This window comes from Squalius cephalus (genome assembly GCF_949319135.1).
Source record: "Squalius cephalus genome assembly, chromosome: 15".
NCBI lineage: Eukaryota > Metazoa > Chordata > Actinopteri > Cypriniformes > Leuciscidae > Squalius > Squalius cephalus.
Genome location: NC_137136.1, coordinates 26,430,076 through 26,453,287, shown reverse-complemented (window position 1 = coordinate 26,453,287; position 23,212 = coordinate 26,430,076). Strand labels below are relative to the sequence as shown.

General features: G+C 39.2%; 1 protein-coding gene across 2 annotated transcripts in view; it reads right to left on the bottom strand.

Moving 5' to 3' along the window:
- dnah5 (dynein, axonemal, heavy chain 5) overlaps nt 1–23,212 on the bottom strand; it is a 167,262-nt gene that overhangs the window by 123,293 nt on the left and 20,757 nt on the right. Inside the window, exons 9-16 of one of the 2 annotated variants that reach the window (XM_079895299.1) lie at nt 19,862–19,969; nt 19,659–19,781; nt 14,079–14,294; nt 13,438–13,464; nt 11,196–11,303; nt 11,026–11,111; nt 10,200–10,521; nt 9,346–9,552 (exon numbers count right to left, since the gene is read on the bottom strand). In XM_079895299.1, coding sequence (XP_079751425.1) covers nt 9,346–9,552; nt 10,200–10,521; nt 11,026–11,111; nt 11,196–11,303; nt 13,438–13,464; nt 14,079–14,294; nt 19,659–19,781; nt 19,862–19,969 — 1,197 coding nt within the window. The remainder of the gene's footprint in view (nt 1–9,345; nt 9,553–10,199; nt 10,522–11,025; nt 11,112–11,195; nt 11,304–13,437; nt 13,465–14,078; nt 14,295–19,658; nt 19,782–19,861; nt 19,970–23,212) is intronic. The other variant, XM_079895300.1, reaches the window with a different exon arrangement.

Here is a 23,212-nt window from a genome sequence, read left to right as displayed (position 1 = left end):
AAATATATAAAGTACAAAAAAATGGTCAACACAAGCTCAAATGTGCTTGCTTGACATGCGAGAGCCAATGAGGTTTGTCTTTGTGTGTCAATCAAGTAGGTTTTAGCATCAAGCAAATACAGTTGAGCTTCTTTTTACCATTTTGATGTTCTCTATGCAGGGTTATTATAGTTAACTAAAACTAAAACCATTAAAAATGTATGATTTTGAAGTGCATTTTCTGTTCCCCTTGTTCTAGTGTTTCCCATTTCCAGTGGTTTACAGTAGCTCCTGTTTGCCTTAGTTTCATTAGTTCCCTTCTGAGGGAACATTGACTCCGCATCATGGTCTTGACGCAATGGGAATGCCCTCAGAGCATGCAAGTGTCACGTGTAGTACTCACCAAAACATTGACCTAGGACAAAGTCAGGTGACACAATGCAGTGTGTAATCAATTCTATAAATAACTGTTCCTGGCGGGGTTATTGCCCCATCTCCGCTAAAAACAAATGTTCTTTAGTCTCGGTTGCCTTCTGTCAGCATGCTGTTTCAGGGCACCAAGATTGTTCCCTCCCTCACTTTTAACAAGAGTGTAAAATTTGTTTCCCTTGCAGACGAATTAAGAGCATGGGAACTTCTGCCCAATATCTCTAAGTGGGTACTTCGAACAATAGAAAATGGTCACAGGATCCAGTTAAAGTATCGTCCTCTGTGTTTCAACAGTGTGCTTAAAACAGTGAAGCCAGTTTCTTGCGTTTCTGGTCAAAGGGGTCATGGAGCGTGTTTCCCTACCAGAAAGGCAGTAAGGGTTGGCATCCGGGTGCTAAATGGCATCAACGATTGGCTCATTGTCGCCAGATCACGAGAGTTGGCAGTTTGACATTGAGATGTTGTTCCCGGTCATATAGAGAATTTAGGTTTGAGACGAAATCTAAAGAAGAGCAATCTGTCACCATGCCAGAAAACAACATTTCTCAGGGAGGTTTGGAGTTTGACCAAGATATGGGCGCAATTGTCCCAAGCTTGGGTGATTTCTATTCACACCAAGGTAGGCAGTCTGAGGTTAGGCAATGAGCTTTCCGTCCATCAATGCCAGGTTCTGATGGGTCTTATGGCTGCAGCTGCCAATGTAATTCCGTTAGGCTTGCTGCACATGAGACCCTTACAGTGGTGGCTCAAAAGCAGTGGGTTTCAAACCTCATTAAAACCTATTTATGGTAAGGGGCACATGCAGAGCTCTTTGTGGCCTTTCTATCTGGATGCCGGATCCCCGGATTCTCACCTTGTGCCGCTCTCTCGAAGCGTATTACAGTTGCAATATCATTACGATGGACCTCTCTTATGTGCTGGGGAACGGTCACGGAAGACCGTCCAGCTCATGGTCTTTGGAAGGGCTGTGTTCTTAGCAATAAAACACTTTCTCCAAGACCTGTGGGGCTATCATGTGTTGGTGCAGACGGACAACACATTGGTACAGTAGTCTCCTACATAAATCACAAGTGCGGGTTCCGTTCGTGCCCCCTGTTCAGGCTGGTACAGCAGATCCCACTCTGGGAGGATGGCAAACTGCTCCCACTGAGGGCAGTTTACATCCAGGGACACCTCAATTAGGTGTCCCAGATGTCCTGCCGAGGCACAGGCTGAGGCCAGGGATTGGCAAATCCACCCTCAAGTAGTGGAGTCCATATGGCAGAAGTTCGGCCAGGCGGAAGTGGACTTGTTTGCCTCCGAGGAGTCAACTAACTGTCCACTGTGGTTTTCTCTCCATCCTCCAGCTCCTCTGGGGCGGGATGCCATGGTACAGACGTGGCCAAAGCTGTGTCTGTACGTCTTTCCTCCGATTGCTCTTCTCCCGGGATTCCTGGAAAGCGTCCATCAGGAAGGGCTTCGCTTAAAATTAGTATCACCGTTTTGGCCGGCCCGAGTATGGTTTTTGCAGACATTGTGTCTCTCCTGGAAGGCTCTCCAAGGTTCTGCTGCTTCCAAACAGACAATATCTCACTGGGTTTCAAATACGTCTTCGCTTCTAGGAGTCAAGGCCCATTCTAACCAAAGTGTTTCTGCGTCGAAGGTGCTAGCAGTAGGTGCGTCTTTGAGGGATGTTTGTGCTGCGGCAGGCTCGTCCTCTCCACACACACATTCATCAGGTTTAATAGTGTGGATGTGGACTCAGCCCCAGGGTCTCTGGTCCTTTTGGGGTGAGTCCTTCCTATAATACAGTGCTTGTGCAACTTTCCACAACCTGTGTGCTGGCATCCTCTCAGTATGGCGATGCGAGTATTGTCGTTCCCATTGCATCAACACTATGACACAGCGTCAATGTTTATGTATGTTTATATGCATGTAACCTGGTTCCCAGAGAATGGGAACGAGGCGCCACATCGTGGTGACATAATTCGAGTGCATACTGCACGGCTTCTTCAGACAAGTGAATCTGGTGATGTTTTCGCGCCAGTGTTATTTATCGAATTGATTGCGCACTGCGTTGTGTCACCTGACTTCATCCTAGGCCAATGTTTTGGTGTGTGACAACACGTGACTCAGACACCGGCATGTGTGAAGGTGTTCCCATGGCGCCGTCTCATTCACTTTCTCAGGGAACCGGGTTACATACATAACCCTGAGACGTTACCCTTGTTAGTTACCATAGTTACCCTCTCAGTCTAACCTGTTCCTTGTTAGCCTCTTGTTTGCCTGTGTATATATACCTCTGTGTTTCAGTCTTTGTTTGTCAGTCATTGTCTTTACACCACTTTGTAAAGGTGTTGTGTCTCCTTAGAAGGGGTGGAATCACAGTCTCTCTTCTTGTATCATATAATGAATTGAAAATCATAGTTTTCTTAAAAACAGTTTATTGTCTTAAAACCAGTCTATTCTGGATTTAATGTTACAGGCAATGTCTGTGTTTGGTATCTGAGAGGTGACTGAGGTCATTTTAGGAATGCAGTAACAGTGCATTTAGCTTGGTTTCCAGAGAATAAATATGTACTTGTTTTTTTAATTAATTAGTTTGCTCAAACAACCAGTTTACAATAAGTTACATTTTATCGAAAGAGGATTGTCAGTTTGAACTTTATTCTTATTCATTTTATTCAGCTGCCCTGAAAAGACAATTCAGGCATGTAAAGACAACTGTGTCTAAGGTCATGAAGGCCAATAACACTACATTTATACACTTAAGACATATGCATACTTAGCATGTGTTGTTCTTTTTAGGATTTATAGCACCACTAGTCACTAAATGTTAAAATATGAATCATGTGTAGAAGCTTGTAACAGTGCTCGGTGTGGATGTAACCCTGTTTTATCTAATTGTGCTTGCAGGGGTTGTTTATTATTATTATTAGAGGCATGTAACCATGCCAAAGGAATAGTCTCCAAGATAATTCAACAGAGGCCCAAATGAAAAGAGTCCTTCCAGAAGTTATGACACACCTGTGACCCTTCCCAAAGAGTCTATATACTGTATATGATGCTGATGTTGATGTCTTTAAATAACCTAATTGGTATAAAGAACAGAATACCATGTTCGGATGTTGCTTATCTGGGCAGCTTTTCCCAAAAGCATCGTTAGCCATCTATGTTTGCAAATTCCGTTGTTATCAGCATAGTTCAACGAGTCTGTGTTTCCCAAAACCATCGTTCCAATGAACGTTCGCAAACAGCATCGCAAAGTTGTGTGGTTGGAACGACAGCTCTCGACCTGTGGTTAGAAGCATAGTTTCTAGTTTGCATGACATGTGGACTTAATACATCTTTATCTTGAGCAAAATAAGCAAGCTGACATTCAGTACAATCTGTGTATTTTATTTAGAATACATACAAATGTCATTTACATCTTTTAGTTTGTCAAGAGATTTAAAGCACCGCTTTTGAAGAGTGTGCATGTGTGAGCATACTCTACTACGTAAGAATGAGCCTATGATTGAATCTGGAAATAAAGCAAAATAACTGAGAAAAATGAGAAATAGTCCTCAGATGCTATGTCTGTAATTTATAGCAAAAAAAAACTATCATTAATTCGATCTCAAACAGATTCATTAAAATAAGTTATTACTCCACCACATGCGTGACATCATAACCCAATGTGGTTGAACAGCCACTTTGCGACAGTGTGGTCAGTTTTCAGCCAGGACTTTTGTGGGGTTTTCCCAAATCACGGAAGTGACCTCGACGTCCGGGTTAGCGGTAGCATAAGCCATCAGGTTAGTGTTATTTAAATAAACTCCTGATGTACTTACAAACTTTCCAATGCCTCGATTTATGAGTACAGAACCTATTTGTACTACTGTAGAAGTTTGGTACCATTCTGGGCATTATTAGTGGGGTAATTTACGAGATACAACCTTGGATCCATTAGCGCCTGCACTAAGCCATTCGGCTGATATCTCTAAACAAGCTCTAACTTTAATAATGTTCGACCAAGGGAAAAAAAGCTTCTGGGGGGGTGTTTGGCTCGAGGTCATGGTGCAAAGGACCCTAGGTTGAAATTACTCCAAACCATCCCTTTAAGCCAAATGACTAAGCCCATGCACCGACTCAGTACAATGACAAATACAGATCTTAAACCAAACCAATATAGTGATGTCCTTTTATTTATTGATCAGTGTAAAGATGAATGTATAAGAATTATGTGTGGTATAAATCCTAGCCATCACACTGTTTTGATTATTTAGTTTTGTGTTTGTGGAATAAAGACTAGTGATTAGTTCCTCGCCTCTCCTTGTCCCTGTATAATGTAACACTAGTTGCCAAGCCAACATTTCTCATTTTCGTTTAACTTGAAGTACTAAAATGACCAAAACTAACTTAATAATTTAAAATTGACATATTAAAGACAAAAAAACAAATTAAATTAAAGTAAATAAATAAATAATAAATAATATACAAACTATAATAGTATCTTAATGATACAATTGATCATTAATTGATGTGCATTGATCAACGTTTATTTGTGAATAAGTCTAAATTAAATACACGGTGTCTCTTCAGAATAGTTGGATTAAATCGCTTCATTCGTATGGATTACCTTTACAATATCTTTCTGATTTTTTATTATTTTTTAAATTCAATGGATGGACAAAATTAAGACGATATTAAAAATATCGTCATTGTGTTCCAAATCTGAAGGAAGTCTTATGTGTTTGGAGTGATATGAGGGTGAGTAAATGATGACAGAATTTTCATTTTTGTACCTATCACTTTAAGCATGAGGAATAGTGCACCGTAGTTGTGTATGCTGTGGCTTAACTGGTACTTTAGCAAATAATCGTGTACAACATTAAAGGTCCCGCTTTTCGTGTGTTTTTGAAGCTTTGATTGTGTTTACAGTGTGCAATATAACATGTGTTCATGTTTCGCGTGTAAAAAAACACTGTATTTTTCACACAATTTACTTATCTGTATACCACTGTTTTCACTGTCCTAAAAACGGGCTGATAACTTCCTTGTTCTATGAAGTCCCTCCTTCAGAAATACGTAACGAGTTCTGATTGTGTCAGCGGTTCCTGTGTTGTGATTCGACAGCAGCTTAGCGCACGTTGCCCGTTGGGAAGGCCAAACAAAGGTGATTGGACTCCGGGATGAAAATAACAGCATCTCGACGACATGGTGACAAACACACTCTACAAACGCAACTCTTCCTCTTCTTCGTGGGAGTGCAACTAGACCACACCCCCTTTTTTTGTATTCCTGTGGGTGGAGGTTAGTCAAAAAACTGTTCTAGTGACGTCATTAAAGAAGGAAGTAGAGGGATGTAGTCCAATCCGGCCGTTCGATGTAGGCGACTTCTGTTAAATAAAATATCTCGCTTGGCATTGAACTTTGAGCTTTATAATTTTACAGATATTATTCATACTCTAACAACAACATTACACACTAACTAAAGTTTGAAACATGGGATCACGAAGAACGGTATGGAGTTATTCTTGTGCCAATAATAATGAACGTAGCTTTTCAAGAAACTAATGAAAATATAAATTGAAACTAAATAAATTATCTCTGAAACTGAAAAAGAATAAATCACAGGCAAATTTTTTTACTTTGTTTTTAATACACTGCATGTTTTGCTAACTATTTCTCATATTTCAATCGCTGATCTGAACTTACAAATGCGCTTCCAGAGTTTTCATTTCCGCTTCTGAAGTTTTCGTTTACGCTCCCTGAGTTTTCGTTCGCCGTTCTGACACATTTCTCTCGTGGGGGCGGGGCTAGTGGCAGTGTGTTCTCATTGGTTACTGAGTTTTTGATTGACAGCTTCATGACCTGGAAGTGAAGACGTCAGTGGTGTGTTTATGTGTGGATGTGAGCATCTGTAATCACAGCTTTCTATTTCATTTTAGTGATATTAAGTTTATATCTGTATTTATTTGCTGCTACACTATATTGTTGAGATGATTTCTTATAGAAGGAATAGTACAGATGAATGATATTTATCATTAGTCATCGTCGCTATATCAGGAGGATACTAGATAACGTTAGCCTACTCGTGGTAAGTCTGATTTTTTTTTATTTTTTTTTCATTAATACTATACTAATACTATTTATAATACAGTACTGGCTTTTTTCAGGTAGAGAGGCATTTTAGAGGTCAGTGAGAGCCCATAACATTATACAGCTGTGTTGTCTTGATTTAACTGTTAATCATATTTGCTTCGATTAGATCATATTTCCCCCCAGCCACCCCAAACAACATTGGGCTAGAGTACTGTACACTATCTGTACTGCATCAGTCAATGACCGATGCCATAGGACCAGAGCGCTGTCAATCACTGCCTGATTAAACTTTGGCAATGTAAAGCCTTTTTTACCATGCCAATAAAGCTATTTAAATCTGAATTCTCAATTGCTGATTAATTTGCGATGCAGAGTTTTTGAAAGAGGAGAGACACGACTTGAACATAGACCACGTCTCTGTTCATAACATGTAAACACTCAATTATTTTGAAGTATCGCCCTGGTCGCAGTATTTATTCTGATTACTTTTGTGTGATGAAGATGACTGATATTATATGTATCTAGTATGAGTAACAAAATGCTTTTTCTGTGCCCATATTTGACTAATAATAATGAAAAAAGTGCACTTCAAATGAACATTTCTGAGAAAAATGTTTAATCTTTAATAGTCTTTAATAATAAATATTTGTCCAAATTCAAAAATTAATACATGCAAGTAATTATGACTGAAAACATCCAGCAACTAGGGAATACACAGCCATGGATATATGTTTATATAATTATAGGGCTATATATATATAATATTTTAAGTCTGCAACTTGTTACTGTATGTGGGAGTTTAAAGCAGTTTGTATTGTTAGATTATAATACATTTCCTCTCTCATTTTCCAGGAAGTGGAGCAACTTTTCCATAAACAAAATTGTGATGCTGACACAGAGGATGGAGTGATAGTACCAGAGATCCACTGTCCCTATCAGACAATAATCTTACTTTGTTCAGACACATCACCTTTGAATGACTTGGATCTTGATCTTCAGACCTGATTTATTTTATTTTAATATAAACTAGCAAATATTTCAATTTCCTCTAGATTAAAACAAACATAGTTCACAAGTACACAAGAGGTTTCACCTTATTCTTATTAATCTATGCTGATCTTGGATTAGCATATCAACAGCATATGAATGTTAAGGGGATAGTTCACCCAAAAATACAATTCTCACTTATTTTACTCACCCTCATGCTGTCCCAGATGCATTTTACTTTCTTTCTACAGATAAACACGATTTAAGATTGTAAGGAAAGTAAGCCATCTCTGCGAGTCCTAAAGACGCTTTAAAAACCACACACAGTGAGCGTGAAGGTAATCCATGCGACACTGCTTTGTTACTTGTACTGCAACAGGAACTGCTCAAAGTTCCTGTTGGGAACTTTTAAATTTAAAATGTATATGAATTTAAAATGTATATGAATTTTTAAAATGTATTCTGTATTTGTAATTGTGCATTTTGTATAGTAATGTATATCATGAGAACAATACTGTGCATTACATGTATATTATGCAGTTAATGTTTTGTGGATTCTGGTCTTTCCGGTCACAACATAATTGCATCCAATACTTTCACTCTGATACTTGTGTATATGCTTTAGTGACAAAAAAGAATGTAAATTTATTTGAATTCATATTTTCAATTACATTCATTTAACTGGTTGTATAAGTCACGATTGAAACGGTTGATGATTGTTAAAATATATTTACAATTTTAAATGTTAAGATAGTGTTAATTAAATGAAATAACTAAATACAATTATCAATTAAAAAAAATGGCAACAAGAACATTCTTTGTGTGACATATGTAATGATATGCCCTTTGAGGTCTGTATCTGACAGCAGGCCACGACTGTAATTTTCATATTGTTTAAATTCCTCTTATTTAAGTGATCATTAATTTTGATGGTGTAAACGTATACAGTATCATGCTAACAATGAGTAGTGTGATGGCCATGGTTGCCAACCTTTTTTGAGGGCTGAATATATCACACACGTTTGCTATTCTCTTTAAATTGTAACAGCTGAACCTAATCAGAGCCTAACATGCAAAAGAATCATCAGGAATAAACAAATATTCTCCGAAAACATTGGACACTACAATATTTTAAGTATTATATACAGTACTTTAATGTAGGCCTACAATTACACCTGAATAGACTGAATAGATCTCTTGTGCTCCTAAAAGCTTCTGCCAACTAAGTAGTAGCAGCAGGTAAATACAGATAAAATTAAAAAACAAACATAACTTAATATCACTAAAATGAAATAGAAAGCTGCGATTACAGACGCTGACATCCACACATAAACACACCACTGACGTCTTCACTTCCAGGTCACGAAGCTGTCAATCAAAAACTCAGTAACCAATGAGAACACACTGCTACTAGCCCCGCCCCCACGAAAGAAATGTGTCAGAACAGTGAACGAAAACTCCAGAAGCGGAAATGAAAACTCTGGAAGCGCATTTGTAAGTTCAGATCAGCGATTGAAATATGAGAAATAGTTAGCAAAACATGCAGTGTATTAAAAACAAAGTCAAAAAATTTGCCTGCGATTTATACTTTTTCAGTTTCAGAGATAATTTATTTAGTTTCAGTTTATATTTTCATTAGTTTCTTGAAAAGCTACGTTCATTATTATTGGCACAAGAATAATTCCATAGAACGGGACCTTTAATAGATGTGGTAATGAATGCTATTATTTTATATAATGGGATGCTATGTTTTCTGTAGGGAATTCATCCTGAAATAATCTTGACTGATTTCTTCACTAATTCATAGCAACAACAGTACAAACGAGTGGACGTAGTGCATTGTGTTGTACAACAAGGATACATATACAACATAGTCATAGATACCTGAAGTTTATTGTAGTTCTTTTTGAAAACATCCTTTTTCCGCTGCAAGATGGCTGCAAAGGGTGGAATCTCAAGTCCCATTCCTAGCATGCAGTCTGTCTCTCGAATCTGGGTCAGGATCTGGGGGTCAAAGTTCACATGCAGCTCCCCAGTTTCTGGACTCTTGACCAGTAAAGAGGCTTGCAGCCCCAATTTAACTGCCTCAGTCTATAGACAGATACATAAATATGATTGGTCGTTATGTTATAACATAAAGATAAAACTTTAATTAATTTTATTAGTGTACTTATTAAAAGCTGATCAGAATTGATTTCTTGAAATATAAAAAATAAAAAGAAGATATAATCTAAATATATGAACATTTACAGGATAAGAAAATTATTTTTTCGGTCCCACTTTATTTCGGTGGCTTTAAGTACTATGTACTTACATTGAAATTAATAATTTGATACAATGTACTTATTGTGTAACTACATGTTTTTACATTGTACCTACATTTTAAAAATTCCTGCATGTAATTACAGCTGTAATTCATTTATGTAATTACATTTGTAATTACACAGTTGACCCTTCCCTTACACCTTAAACCTACCCAATCCACCACACCTGTCCCTAACCTTACCCGTATCACACCTCAATAGCAGCAAAAGTGTTTTACAATACATGAACACAATAAGTACATTGTACTTATTTTTTGATGTAAGTACATAGTACTTAACACCACTTAATATAAAGTGGGACCATTTTTTTAAAGGCATCAATAAGTGAAAGTGGCACATGAGCAAAGCGCCAAAAAAGCTAAATCAAGTAGGCTAGTCAACAGTACCTTACTTTGAACTGACAAGACAACTGACCTGTGCCATCCAGCTCTGATGATAAAGCACCTCAAACTCCAGCAAGACCTTGGCCACCCGATTGTAATTTTGAATGATGGGCTTGGCATCTGGGGTGCTGAGTATCCCAGGCAGCTGCTGGAAAAGATCCATGGGCTCCTGGATGCGGCTGTACAGCTGCCGAGCCCACATGATCTTCCCCGCAATCGGAGGGAGGTGTGGAGCAATGGGGGGTTCTGTCTTCTGTTTGATGTAAATTCGAGAGATCATTTCAATGTCCCTGCCAAAGTTTTGCAGAATCTTCTGGTACTTCTCACTGATGCCCAAGTCTGGGATGCCAAGCCTGGTGAATATGAAAAAATGAGTCGGCAATTGTTGTTGTTGTTGAAATAAATGAATTACTTCATTGAGCAAAGATATATTAATGTATCAAAATTGACATGAAAGACTTTTGACATTGTCTCCAAAAAATTCTATTCCAAATAAATGCTGTTCGTTTTAACTTTTAATTCATCAAATAAACCTAATAAAAAATCATGTCATCATGTTTTCCACAAAACATATTAAGCAACACAACCATTTTCAACTGTGTAATAATACTAATAATAACTGTTTCATAAGCACCAACTCAGCAAATTAGAATGTGCGAAGGATCATGGGACTAATCAGAGGGATAAGTTGCATTTTAAAATGTATCCAATAGAAAACAGTTATTTAAAATTGCAATACAATTTAACAATATTACTGTCATTTTGATTAAATAAGTGCAGCAACAGAAATAAAAGTAAAATAAAAATCTTACCAACCCCAAACTTTTAAATGATTTATATATAAAAAAAGATATTACCTTTCAAATTTCTTAAGCACATATAAAGCCCGCTCAGTATTTTGAATTTTGTCAAAGGTGTTGTCCATGAAAGTTTTCAGTTGGGTCTAGAAAGAAATATTTAAGAGCATAAGGAATCGTTTTAAACAAATTCAAATTAATAAAAATTGCAAAACTAAAAACATACTTACATGTAGCTCACTAGTTTGTTTACAAAATTCATCATAGTCCTGATCAAAGTCAGTCCTTCTTTGGTCCAGGAAACGGTACTGTTTTTTCTTCATGGTCAACACAATGGCCTGGACACACATAATTAGTAATAAAAAAGAAACAAACCGCTGTCAGCTGATTTACACATGTTCTCCTATACACTTCAACAAAAAAAAAAAAAAAAAAAAAAAAAAATCCTTGGCCAAGGCAAAAATGGCAAAAAAAAAACATAAAATTAAATAAATAGTGGTCTTTTAATGGTCTTAACCATTTATTCACAAATCACTGTTCGGGAAATTAGTAAGAATTGCACAAATACTGTAGATAAAGTAACTTCGCCTTTATGAAATAGCCTTCCCCAACTTCCCCAAAGCAGACAGCTTTTTACAAAAGGAAGAAGATTCAGTGTTGTCCCACTCAATGTTGATGGCTTTAAACAGTTCATGAGTAGTTGAAAATTGTCTCCCAGTTTGTTTGAGTTTAATGTGAGACCAAATATTCACTATATTGTTCAAATCTGTTCGAAGCCAAAACCATGAGCCTGATGGATTTGTTCTCAAGCCACTTCTTGGTGGCTTCTTGGAGCATTGTCTTGTTGAAAAATAACATCTGATCATTCCTCTTTAGAAAACAAGCCATTCTGCAATATTCTCTTGTTCTCCAAAGCATTAAATGACTTTTCACAGCAGCTAAAAAGGCTCTCTAAACACTGACACATCCTCCTCCCTGCTTCACTGTGCTAAAGATGCATTTATTATTATATATTTCTCAGCAGATTTGTGAAGACATTTCTCTGGAGCATCACCATGCAACTCGTTTCATTGTAATTCATCACTCCACACACAACTTCCCATATTTTGCCAAAACTTCATTCTGTCTTTGATGTTTTTGAGTCAGCAATGGCTTTTTAAGTAGCGCATTTGCTTAAAATTTGTTAATTTCCAGACCAATAATTTGTGGTTAAGACTATTAAAAGCTTAGTGTTTAGCCATTTTGGGCTTGGCCCCTTTTTTCTTCTTTGCCCATAAAATGTTTTATTTATAGAATTATCAAAATATGGAATAGGAATTGTTCACCTAAAACAAAAATATGTTATTCTGTCATCCTTTCTTCACCCATATGTCATTAATTAATTAATTATTATTATTATTTTTATTTTTTTAATGCTAACACTGCTTTTTTTTTTTTTTTTTTCATATAACAAACCCAGTATCCAGTGGCTATCTTAAAGGACTAAAAAGAACTATAAAAGTAGTCCATTCAGAGTGTGTGCTAAATTCCAAGTCTTCTTAAGCCATATGATAGTGTGAGACACATGAAAGCCGTAGGCATTATTGATGTCACATGTAGCACAACTGTATATATGACATATTTAGAGGGCACAATTTTCAATAAAGACTTCTAGACTACTTTTATGGTGCCGTTATGGAAATGTATAGTCCGTGGAATATGCTTTCCTTGCCAAGGAAAGAGCAGCATGAGTCTTCCAGAAAATGTCTTCTGTGTTCCATAAAATAATTAAAGTTGTATGGGCTTAGAATAATATGAGAATAAGTGTTATGAGATAATATGAGAATAAATGGTGACAGAATATTCATTTTTGAGTGAAGGATTCCTGTAATGGCTCTTGATAAAACATCCATGAGCAGATCTTTACCAAAAGCATTCCCAGTTGGAAAGATAAATATTCAGCCGTTTGCTACAACAACATTCAGCTGTGTGTACAAGAACACCTTAAATGCCCAGAGGAGCAGCTTGTTGTAAAATATTAATTGACTCCGACTGTCAACTTTCACAAAGAACAGGAGTTAGCAATAGATCTCTATCAGCTTTTGTTCAATTATTCAGTTCTCCTCCAGGAGCATGGAGCCCTCTGGGTCTGAACTTTGTTTCCATGGACACAAAAAAATGAGAGTGAATAAATAAACTTGTGACTGGAATAAAGAGATGCAATGAATGTTAATGGACTCACAGTATGACAATACTAGGTTAAAGCTACAGGTAACATTTGCCCTTTCATGCAAATCCAAGACCAGCCTGCCAGCCAAAATCACAGAATTCATCATTATAAAAAAATAACCACAATACTGATGTCAGATCATTGTGAAAGGGCAGTTTCTACTTTTAAGTTCAAGTTATGGCTTTAGTTCCCAACCCACACTGGTTAACACTTCATAATGAGACATGCACTATATTAAAAATAAGTTATTCCATTACAGTTACCTCCCATTTTGTCTGCATATCTGCAGTCTGTCCACAAGAGGCAGCAGAGAGAACAAATACCACTTATGTTAACAATGCTAATTACAGTAAAAGAAAATGCTTATATATTGAATCAAATTTGATCACAATTGATGATTTTTATTTTTTTATTATTATTTTTTTATATACATGAAAAGCAGTTATTTATCCTTATGTGTATAATCTTCCCATACTGGAAATCTGGATTAAGTTCATATTAATAATTGGAGAACTACAGCAATGGCAAATTGCAAAATATTCAAAAGTGTCTCACTTTAACAATATTCACCCTAGGATACTTACACATCACCATTATGAACAGCACATTACAATCATCTTAATAAAGTCTAATTATACCCCCTATTGTGTATAATATAGTTCTTGAGAATATCTTACAGTGGCTGCACAGAATGAGGTGTTTGACTACCTTTAATTAAATCTCAGGTTATAAAGTTCGTTTAGTTCACTGACAAATGCCTCATCCAAATTCAACATTTATATGCCATTAAAGAAGACAACCTATCCTTAATTCAGTAATTACAATAATTTCTAGGTATGTTCTTTTGTCTTCATTGCAAACCTAAAAATAGAAAATACTGATTACTACGTCATAGTCATGATACCTGAAATCTGGTTGCCATGGTTTCCAGTCCCTCAATTTTGGAGTCCTGCAGGGCATTGTAGGTGGTAATGGTGTTAAACATGTTTAGGATTTTGTTCATCCGTCGCTGAAACGTGTCAAACTTGCCAAAGATGTACATCTCGCTAAAGTCAAACTGGCGCTCCAATGGATTCTCCTCTAGCTTCTGCTTGGTTTTTTGGAAATACTTCTGGTATTCCTGAAATATTGAACACAAATATTTGTGTTTATATTTTATTCATGTAGACACCTTTTTTCTAAAACAACAATCAATAAATTCAATATATCATATATCATACCTTTAATATACCTTTCCATTACCCATCCCAAAAGAAAATGAATCACTACTTTTGAGTAACTTATTTGTGTTCTCTTTCAAAAGCTACTCTCAATGTTGCGCTGAGTTAGCGCTATGGGAAAACATGTTGCGAACAATCAGGAGATGCGTGCCTCTGTGTTCACGGCCCATCTCTGATTATGATAAGTATGAGCTCTGCTTTGAGTGTTTGAGCATGGCGAGTGTGAGCACTGTGAGTTGTTCTCTGTTAAAGTGCTTCATCGCGAGTCAGTTTGGCTGAGGTATTAAATGGCAAAATAGCCATCCGAGCGCTCTTCCTGTGATGACAAAACACATGAGGAGTTACTCGAGGTTGGCACTCATGCAGTGGCCAGATTACAGCTAGACTGGCCACAAGAGAAAGAGCAAGTACTCTAAGTTAGAGAAGATTTCTGTCCTGTGGTCAGGGGGAGGGGCCTCAGCGACGGTCTCTCCCCTTCTTCAAGGACCTTCATGAGAGTAAACTCGTTCATGGGGGAAACCTCATTCTTCACGCGTCTTTGAGCATGTGGTTATATGATGATGTCCCAGTTGGAAGAAATGCTTATGGGCTATCTCTCCTGGAAGCTCATCGTCACTTAAAAAGTCAGCACTCCTCACCAAGCCGTTCAGAACAACATTCATGCTGGTAGGGAAGGCGTTTCAGTTAGCGGGTCATGCTGGTGTTCTGCACATCATGGCAGGCATACCAGGCTGACCTGCTGAAAAAGAGAGAAAAGCCTCCCGGGACAGGGCATGTAAAGAAATGTTAAGTAGCTCCTTCCCGACACCCTCACGACACCACTATTCCATCCCTGAACAATTCTCTTGGAACATTCAAAATGTTTATAGTTAAAAAAATAATTGTGTCTCAAACTCAACACAAACATTGGTTTGTCACAATCGACCTCAAGGACGCATATTTTAATATAGAAATTCTGCCACAACACAGGAAGTTCCTGAGGTTTGCTTTTGGGGATCAATAACGGGTTCTTCCATTCGGCCAAGTCTTGTCACCCCACACATACAGTATACACAACATGCATGGATTCAGCTCTAGATGATTTCGACGTCTAGATTTTAATCTTAATAAACTAACAAATCAACAACAAATCTTGCCTCGTATTCATGGCTCCTTGTTGGCCGACCAGCATTTGGTCCTCAGAGATAATATCCCTCCTCCACGGCTCACCTTCTGCGATTCCAAACAGGAGGGACCTTTTTTTCTCAGCACAGGGGACAATATTTCATCCCCAGCCCGAGCTTTGGAACCTTCACATTTGGTACCTGAGGGGGACCAACTGAGGGATGTTGGTCTTCTAGCTGATGTTGTACAGACTATTCTAAATACTAGGGCTCCCTCCATAAGAAGGATCTATCACGTTAAATGGGGTGTCTTTGAAAGGTGGTATACTCTGCGTGCAGACCATTGCACTGCCAGATTGTTTCAGTGCTGGAGTTTCTGCAGGAAAAGTTATCAGCATGCCCCGCTACTCTCAATGTATCTGTGGCCGCTATATCGGCTTGCCATTCCCGGATTGATGGGGCTCCGGTTGGGAAGCACCCGCTGATCACCCGCCTCATCTGTGAAGTGATGTGGCTGAGGCCTCCTGTTAGAGCAAAGATCCCTTCAGGGACTTTGCCATAGTCCTTGAGGGGCTAGTTGAGACCCCTTTTTAAACCACTAAAGTTAGTGCCTTACACTAACACTAACAAAGTTAGTGCCTTACACTTAGTACTTCTGACTCTGAAGATGGTTTTGGGGCGGGGATGGCCGCCACAAAGCAAACAATGTCATACTTGGTGTCGGAAGCTATTGCTCTAGCCTATGAGGCAGGAGGTCAAGTTTTGCCACTAGGAGTTAGGGCTCATTCCACCAGGGGGGTTCCATCCTCCAGGGGTTTGGCAAGAGGTGCCCCCTTACAACAAGTATGTGATGCGGCAGGCTGGTCCTCTCCGCACAGATTAATCACATTTTATGTTTGGATGTTCATGTTACGCCAGGCTCACAAGCCCTTGAGTCGACATCCCAAGCTCATGTCTGAGGCTTTTCTTGTGTTTGTGTGTACACACTACACAGTTGTGAAACACTTTTCTTGTGTTTTTTTGCTAGTTTCAGCCCGACGCAGTTATCATTTTCAGGTCCTGCGCCACATTGTTTAAATAGCAAATGCATTTGCACCCATTTGTGTGCCCATGGGCGTGCTGGTCTGAAAACGAGGTGTGTTCAGCCGCATTGTTGGCGCGTTGCTATTTTGAGGCAACTGCAATAGACTGCGACATTGACCAACAAAAACCTGGTCTAACGTCAATTGCGTAGTATTTTTTTTTGTTATTTAAAGGGCACATTAGTAATATGCGCCTATAGACGGGTACACAACACGCGTACACTGCTTATTACACACACAGGGACACGCATCAGTTGTAAATGATTACAATGTAAAATATTATTATTGTGTACATAAATATTGTAATGTCTAGTTTTGGTTATTGTTTCATGTTTCTTGTCACAGTCAAGTCACAGTCTTGTCATGTGATTCCCTTGCCATCATGTCTAGTGGTTCCCTTGTCTTATGTGTCATGTTCTGGTTCATTGTGCACAGGTGTGTCTTATTCAGTCATTAGTCTTGCGTGTATTTAAGCCCTCATGTTTGCCCTGTGTCTTTGTCAAGTATTATTATGTGTAACCATGGTTGGTAAGCACCACATCCATGTTCTTGTTTTTGAAGCCATGTTTGCCACGCCAAGTCATTGTTTTGTGTTTGATCTTGTTTTGAGTGTAATTAAACTGTACTTGGGTTCTGCAAACTTGCCTCCAGTGGACTTAATGTTACAAAGATATGGTGGAATCCGGCTTGTCCCGAAGATGGTATGCTTGCACACTTTAACCTTGCGCACGACCTGATCCGTTACCTCGTTAGAGAATCGTTCAGTCTTTCCGCTTGCAAATTCCGCCATGTAAATAGCAATCTGCCATGTCACGAGCGCAACTGGCTTTTAAAGGGAATGGGAGATGAAACTCTGATTGGCTTATTGCACGTTACGCTCAAAACACACCCATTACTTATTAAGAGAATAGTGACAACCATTTTAGACCATGCGCCGGGTGCACCGAAAATTTTTCCTATCGTTAAACTAGCAAAAGTGGATTCAGACACGCCCTAAGTGCACTTGCGTGGTGCGTTTCAATTGTTAAAATAGGGCCCCATGTGTTGTGTTCAAAGGCAGGTTTCAGCAGATGAACAAAAAAGCAAATGAAGCAAGCCACTTTAATGTGAAGCTTGCATTTGTTAAATTACTTTTTTAGTAGAAAAATTTTAAATAAAGTTTATTAAGATGTTTAAATCTAGAAGTTGAAATCATCCATTTTGAGGTAGGACTATTTCTCTAGGTATAATGTCTATCATGTCCATTTCTGGTAACTTTGCAAATAAAGTCACAGAGGTCATGACATTGAAGTTGAAAGCTAAAATAGCTATACATAACATCACACTATCATATTAGCACATATAGGCCTGGTTTCACAAACAGGGCTTAGATTAAGCCAGCATTAAACCTTAGTTCATTTAGGACATTTAAGTAGATTTTATAAACGTGCCTTGGAACAAAAACATAATTGGTGTGCATCTTGAGACAAAACAATGGCAGTGACATATTTTAAGCAGAGGCGTTCTAATAGGGCAGGCAAGCCAGGCAATTGCCTGGGGCCCCGCATTTTAAGGGGGCCCCCAAGGGCTGATCATTCAAACAATCAGGAATGTTAATATAAAGACGCAGCAACATCTCTGCATCCCCCTTAGTGCGGCCCCTCTTTCATTACGCTGGTTATGCTTTTACCGCCTCGCTTCAGCCGCCTTTTTGACACTGGCGCAGCGCTTACTCGCGGTAGGTAGAAAATGCATGATTTGATTTGTTAAACATGAAGAGGACTTATCCGTCTGGCATGGCTGCGCGCTCTAACTTTAACCTCGATAAATGTTCGCTATTATTAGGTGCATATCCAAGTGTTTGTGCGGAGTGTGGAGCGCGCACTGCACGACATGGAGGCGCCGACGCGATTACTTTCATTTTTTTTTGCAATTACTTTTATTTGTGTAAACTCACAATAACAAGAAAACGTTGTGCTTTCGTAAGATAAAATAAAACAATCACAGGGCGCGCTTTCGTGGTCTCCGTGAATTGGAGCGCGTCTCAAACACTGCGTAGGCTATACTAGCCTCACATACATGAGAAATATACCTATATAAAGCATGTCCACTTTATATCCAAAAAAATCTAATCGAAAGCAAATATCATCTGATTATGTTATCCGTATGAAAGATGCATTTCTTTCTAAAGGCGCATCTACTTTACAGCGGAGATGTATGGAGATATGTTTGCAGCGGCTGATTTCGAAAACACTAGTTTATTAATAAACAATTAAAATGTCTCGTTATTTTTTAAGACATATTTATAATCATTAGCCTGCTTTTGCGGCAAGATTTATGCATGCGCTTGAGTGCAGAATAGGCTATATTCCTCCATGTACCCAGTATTTAAGCAGAAATTAATATAAACGTGCGATTAGTCGACCAGAAAAATCTTTAGTCAATGGTTTAGTCAGTAGTTTTTTGACTACTTTTTGAATTTTTTATAATAATATCTCTAGGTAATGAAGATATATTAACAAAAAAAAAAGTACATATTATATATAAAACATACATACAATACATATATATAAAAAAGGCCTCACTGATTAATTTTGCCTGGGGCGACCACAAACTGTTGGTTCGCCTCTGATTTTAAGATATGTCACTGCAAGTTGCTTTCAGTTAAAACAGCTCACACATACAGTACATGTTAGTCTGGTACTAGGCTTAAGCCTTGTCTTTGCAACCAGAAGATAATGTTTAAGTCTTCTGGCTATGTGTTCTTGTGTTTATCTTTCCCTACAATGGATGAACATCAGAGCTTTAAAGCTTAGCAAAATCTGTCTCTTGGTAAAATGGGATAGACAGATGTAGAAGAAGAAAGCTGTGGATGAAGATTAAGTGTCGTGCTCAAAGGCAGGCTTGTTTAGCAGATGAGCTCCTAGTTCCACTGGAGCTGGTTTGTTTTGTTTAGGTTTTTTTTTTTTTTTTTTGTCATCTTTTTACTTACATTAAAGGCTAAGGAAATGTGACACATGTAGCTTTTTAAAAATGCTGTGGTATCTGGACCTTGATCAGTTTATATAAGCACATCATCCAGCTAAATGTCACATTGTACCTGATTCAAGCGAATGGCAGCTTTGAGTTTCTCAGATACCACTTCCTGTGGCTGATCCCATATGGTTGCTGAGCCATTATTTGTGATATAGGCCTTACAGGCGGTGATCATTTGATTTGTAACCTAAGGAGAAAGATAATATTTCCAGTTTAAAGTATTATGTCTTTGAAATTAAATTAACTTGGGTGTCAGCTCACTCTTACCTTGACAAAAAGGGAGGTGATCTTCTCTGAGGTGTTGTAGTAACGAGAGATGCTATGGATCATACGGATCGCATTTATGAGCCCAGGAATAGCTTCTACCATGGACACCTACATAAAGATGCACCAAGAACACAGCTAATATCACAAGGTGTAATAAACTCTTTATTATAAACTCTTTATAAACTAGTTACTGTATAACAGTATACTGTATACTGTACAGTATACTGAAGAAGCAGTCGAACAACAGGAGAGAACATCAGTCTGTGAGTGTTTAGTTTTCCCAGTAGATTTTAGCGCGGTTCTTTGTTGCTAGGAAACTTTGTTTTATTTACTGTGTTTTACTCTGGTAAAATGCGCGCCCACATGGCATTTGTTTGTGTGTCATGACTTTTGAGTTTCGCTTGGCTAAATAGTAGGGCGTGGCCTGCTGTATTCAATAACGAGGTATTAGGCGTGTATAAAATAGGTTAGTGCACCGCGGCAGCGGTCGCGGCAGCCCTCATGGTCCACCGAGCAAGGACAACAAGGCACTTGAGTATTAATTTCTTGTTGTTTATTTATTTCTCTTGTTGTTTCCTTTCTCTTCTACACAACTTCTCATTTTATCTTTCTGTTTGTGAGTTCACTTACACTGTGTTTTTAAATCCCTATTATTACTACTAACATACGTAAATCAAATTTCACACGTTGGAAGCAGTGCAATCCTAACAACCTGTGTACCTTCCCGGTGTCTTCTAGTACTATACTATGGGTCTATGGAATTGCCAGTCTACTGTAAACAAAGCTGATTTCATTACATCTATTTCTAGTCATTCAGGTCTCAGCCTACTGGCCCTGACTGAGACCTGGATCACACCAAAGGACACTGCTACACCGGCTACCCTCTCCACTAACTTCACTTTCTCACACACCCCTAGCCTGACTGGTAGGGGTGGAGGTACTGGTCTGCTCATCTCAAACAATTGGAAATTTGATCCTTTACCACCTCTGTGTAATAACAGCTCATTTGAATAACATTCAATTACCATCACTCGCCCTATTAAAATCCATTTTTTAGTTGTACATCGTCCCCCAGGTCACCTTCCCTGAGGATGGTACTCCTCTCATAGTTCTTGGAGACTTCAACATCCACCTAGAAAAACCTCAGGCTGCTGATTTCCACACTCTGCTTGCCTCATTCGACCTCAAACGAGTATCTACTGTGGCTACTCACAAATCAGGTAACAAATTGGACCTTATTTACACGCGCTACTGACCATACGCTGGTCACTCCGCTGCACACCTCAGATCACTTTCTCCTCACTCTCAACCTCAACCTGCCTCAGAACATAACACACACTCCTCCGAGGTCACCTTTCAGCGAAACCTACGCTCACTCTCACCCTCTCGCCTATACTCTTTGGTCTCATCCATACTTCCTTCACCTGATCAGCTCTCAACACTAGATACTAACAGTGCAACTGATACTCTTTTCTCCACTTTAACATCCTGCTTGGACAACTTCTGCCCCCTTTCCTCCAGGACAGCCCGCGCCACACCCTCTGCCCCCTGGTTATCTGATGTTCTCTGTGAACATCATTCTGAACTCAGGGGTGCAGAGAGGAAGTGGCATAAATCGAAAGATCCTACTGACCTTGGTCTTTATCAATCCCTCCTCTCTTCCTTCTCTGCTAATATCTCTACTGCTAAAATGACTTACTATCACAACAAAATTAACAATTCTTCTGACTCTCACATGCTTTTCAAAACCTTCTCCTCTCTTCTCAACCCTCCTCCTCCTTCATCAACCCTAACAGCTGAAGATTTTGCCACATTCTTCATAAATAAAACCACCATCAGTGGCCAATTTACCAATCCACAAACTGACACACACATTTCACCAGCTAACACACACATTCTACCCTCCTTCTCTCTACTTTCAGAGGCAGAAGTCTCCCAACTCCTTCTTTCCAATCGCCCTACCACCTGTCCGCTTGATCCTATTCCCACTAACTTACTTCAAGCCATTTCATTATCAGTTGTACCCGCACTCACACACATCATAAACACCTCTCTTCACACTGGTTTCCCACAGCGTTTAAGCAGGCTCAGGTAACCCCACTGCTTAAGAAACCCACTCTAAATCCAGCACATCTGGCAAATTACAGACCAGTATCTCATCTTCCATTCGTCGCGAAAACACTTGACTTGACTGGTTGTTTTCAACCAGATCTCTTCCTTCCTTACACAGAACAACCTCTTGGACAGCAATCAGTCTGGTTTCAAAAGAGGACACTCAACTGAGACTGCCCTGCTCTCAGTAATTGAAGCTCTGAGACTGGCAAGAGCAGCTTTCAAATCCTCAGTTCTCATCCTGCTGGATCTGTCTGCTGCCTTTGACACAGTTAACCACCAGATCCTCCTGTCAATCCTAAAGATGAAGGGCATCTCGGGAACCGCACTCCAATGGTTCAAGTCTTACCTCTCAGATAGGTCCTTTAGGGTGTCATGGAGGGGTGTGGTGTGGTGTCTAAGACCCAACATCTAGCTACTGGAGTGCCTCAGGGCTCAGTGCTTGGACCACTTCTCTTCTCCATCTACATGACATCACTAGGATCTGTGATTCAGAAACATGGTTTTTCCTATCACTGCTACGCTGATGACACACAGCTCTACCTCTCATTCCAGCCTGACTACCCGACGGTAGCTGATTGTATCTCAGCCTGCCTGACAGACATTTCTGGCTGGAGGAAGGAACACCACCTTCAACTAAACCTTGCGAAGACCGAGATACTTGTGGTCCCGGCCCACTACACCACAACTGCTCCATTCAGCTAGGCTTGTCATCCATAACTCCAAGGTCATCCAGGAACCTTGGAGTTGTAATTGATGATCAATTGAACTTCACAGACCACATTGCTAGAACTGCCCGGTCATGTAGATATGCCTTTTACAACATTAGGAGGATCAGGCCCTTCCTATCAGAGCATGCTACACAACTCCTTGTCCAAGCGCTTGTTCTATCCAGACTGGACTATTGTAATGCTCTCCTGGCTGGTCTTCCAGCTTGCACTGTCAAACCTCTGCAACTGATCCAGAATGCTGCTGCCAGAGTGGTCTTTAAAGAGCCGAAGAGAGCACGTCACTCCTCTCCTCACAAAATTGCACTGGTTGCCAGTTGCCGCTCGCATCAAATTCAAGTCACTGACGTTTGCCTACAGAACAACCATTGGCTCTGGTCCCTTTTACTTAAACTCATTACTTCAGACTTATGTGCCATCCAGAAACTTGCGCTCTTGCAAGCGAACGACGTCTTGTGGTGCCATCTAAAAGAGGCACAAAATCTCTTTCTCGGACCTTTACCGTGACTGT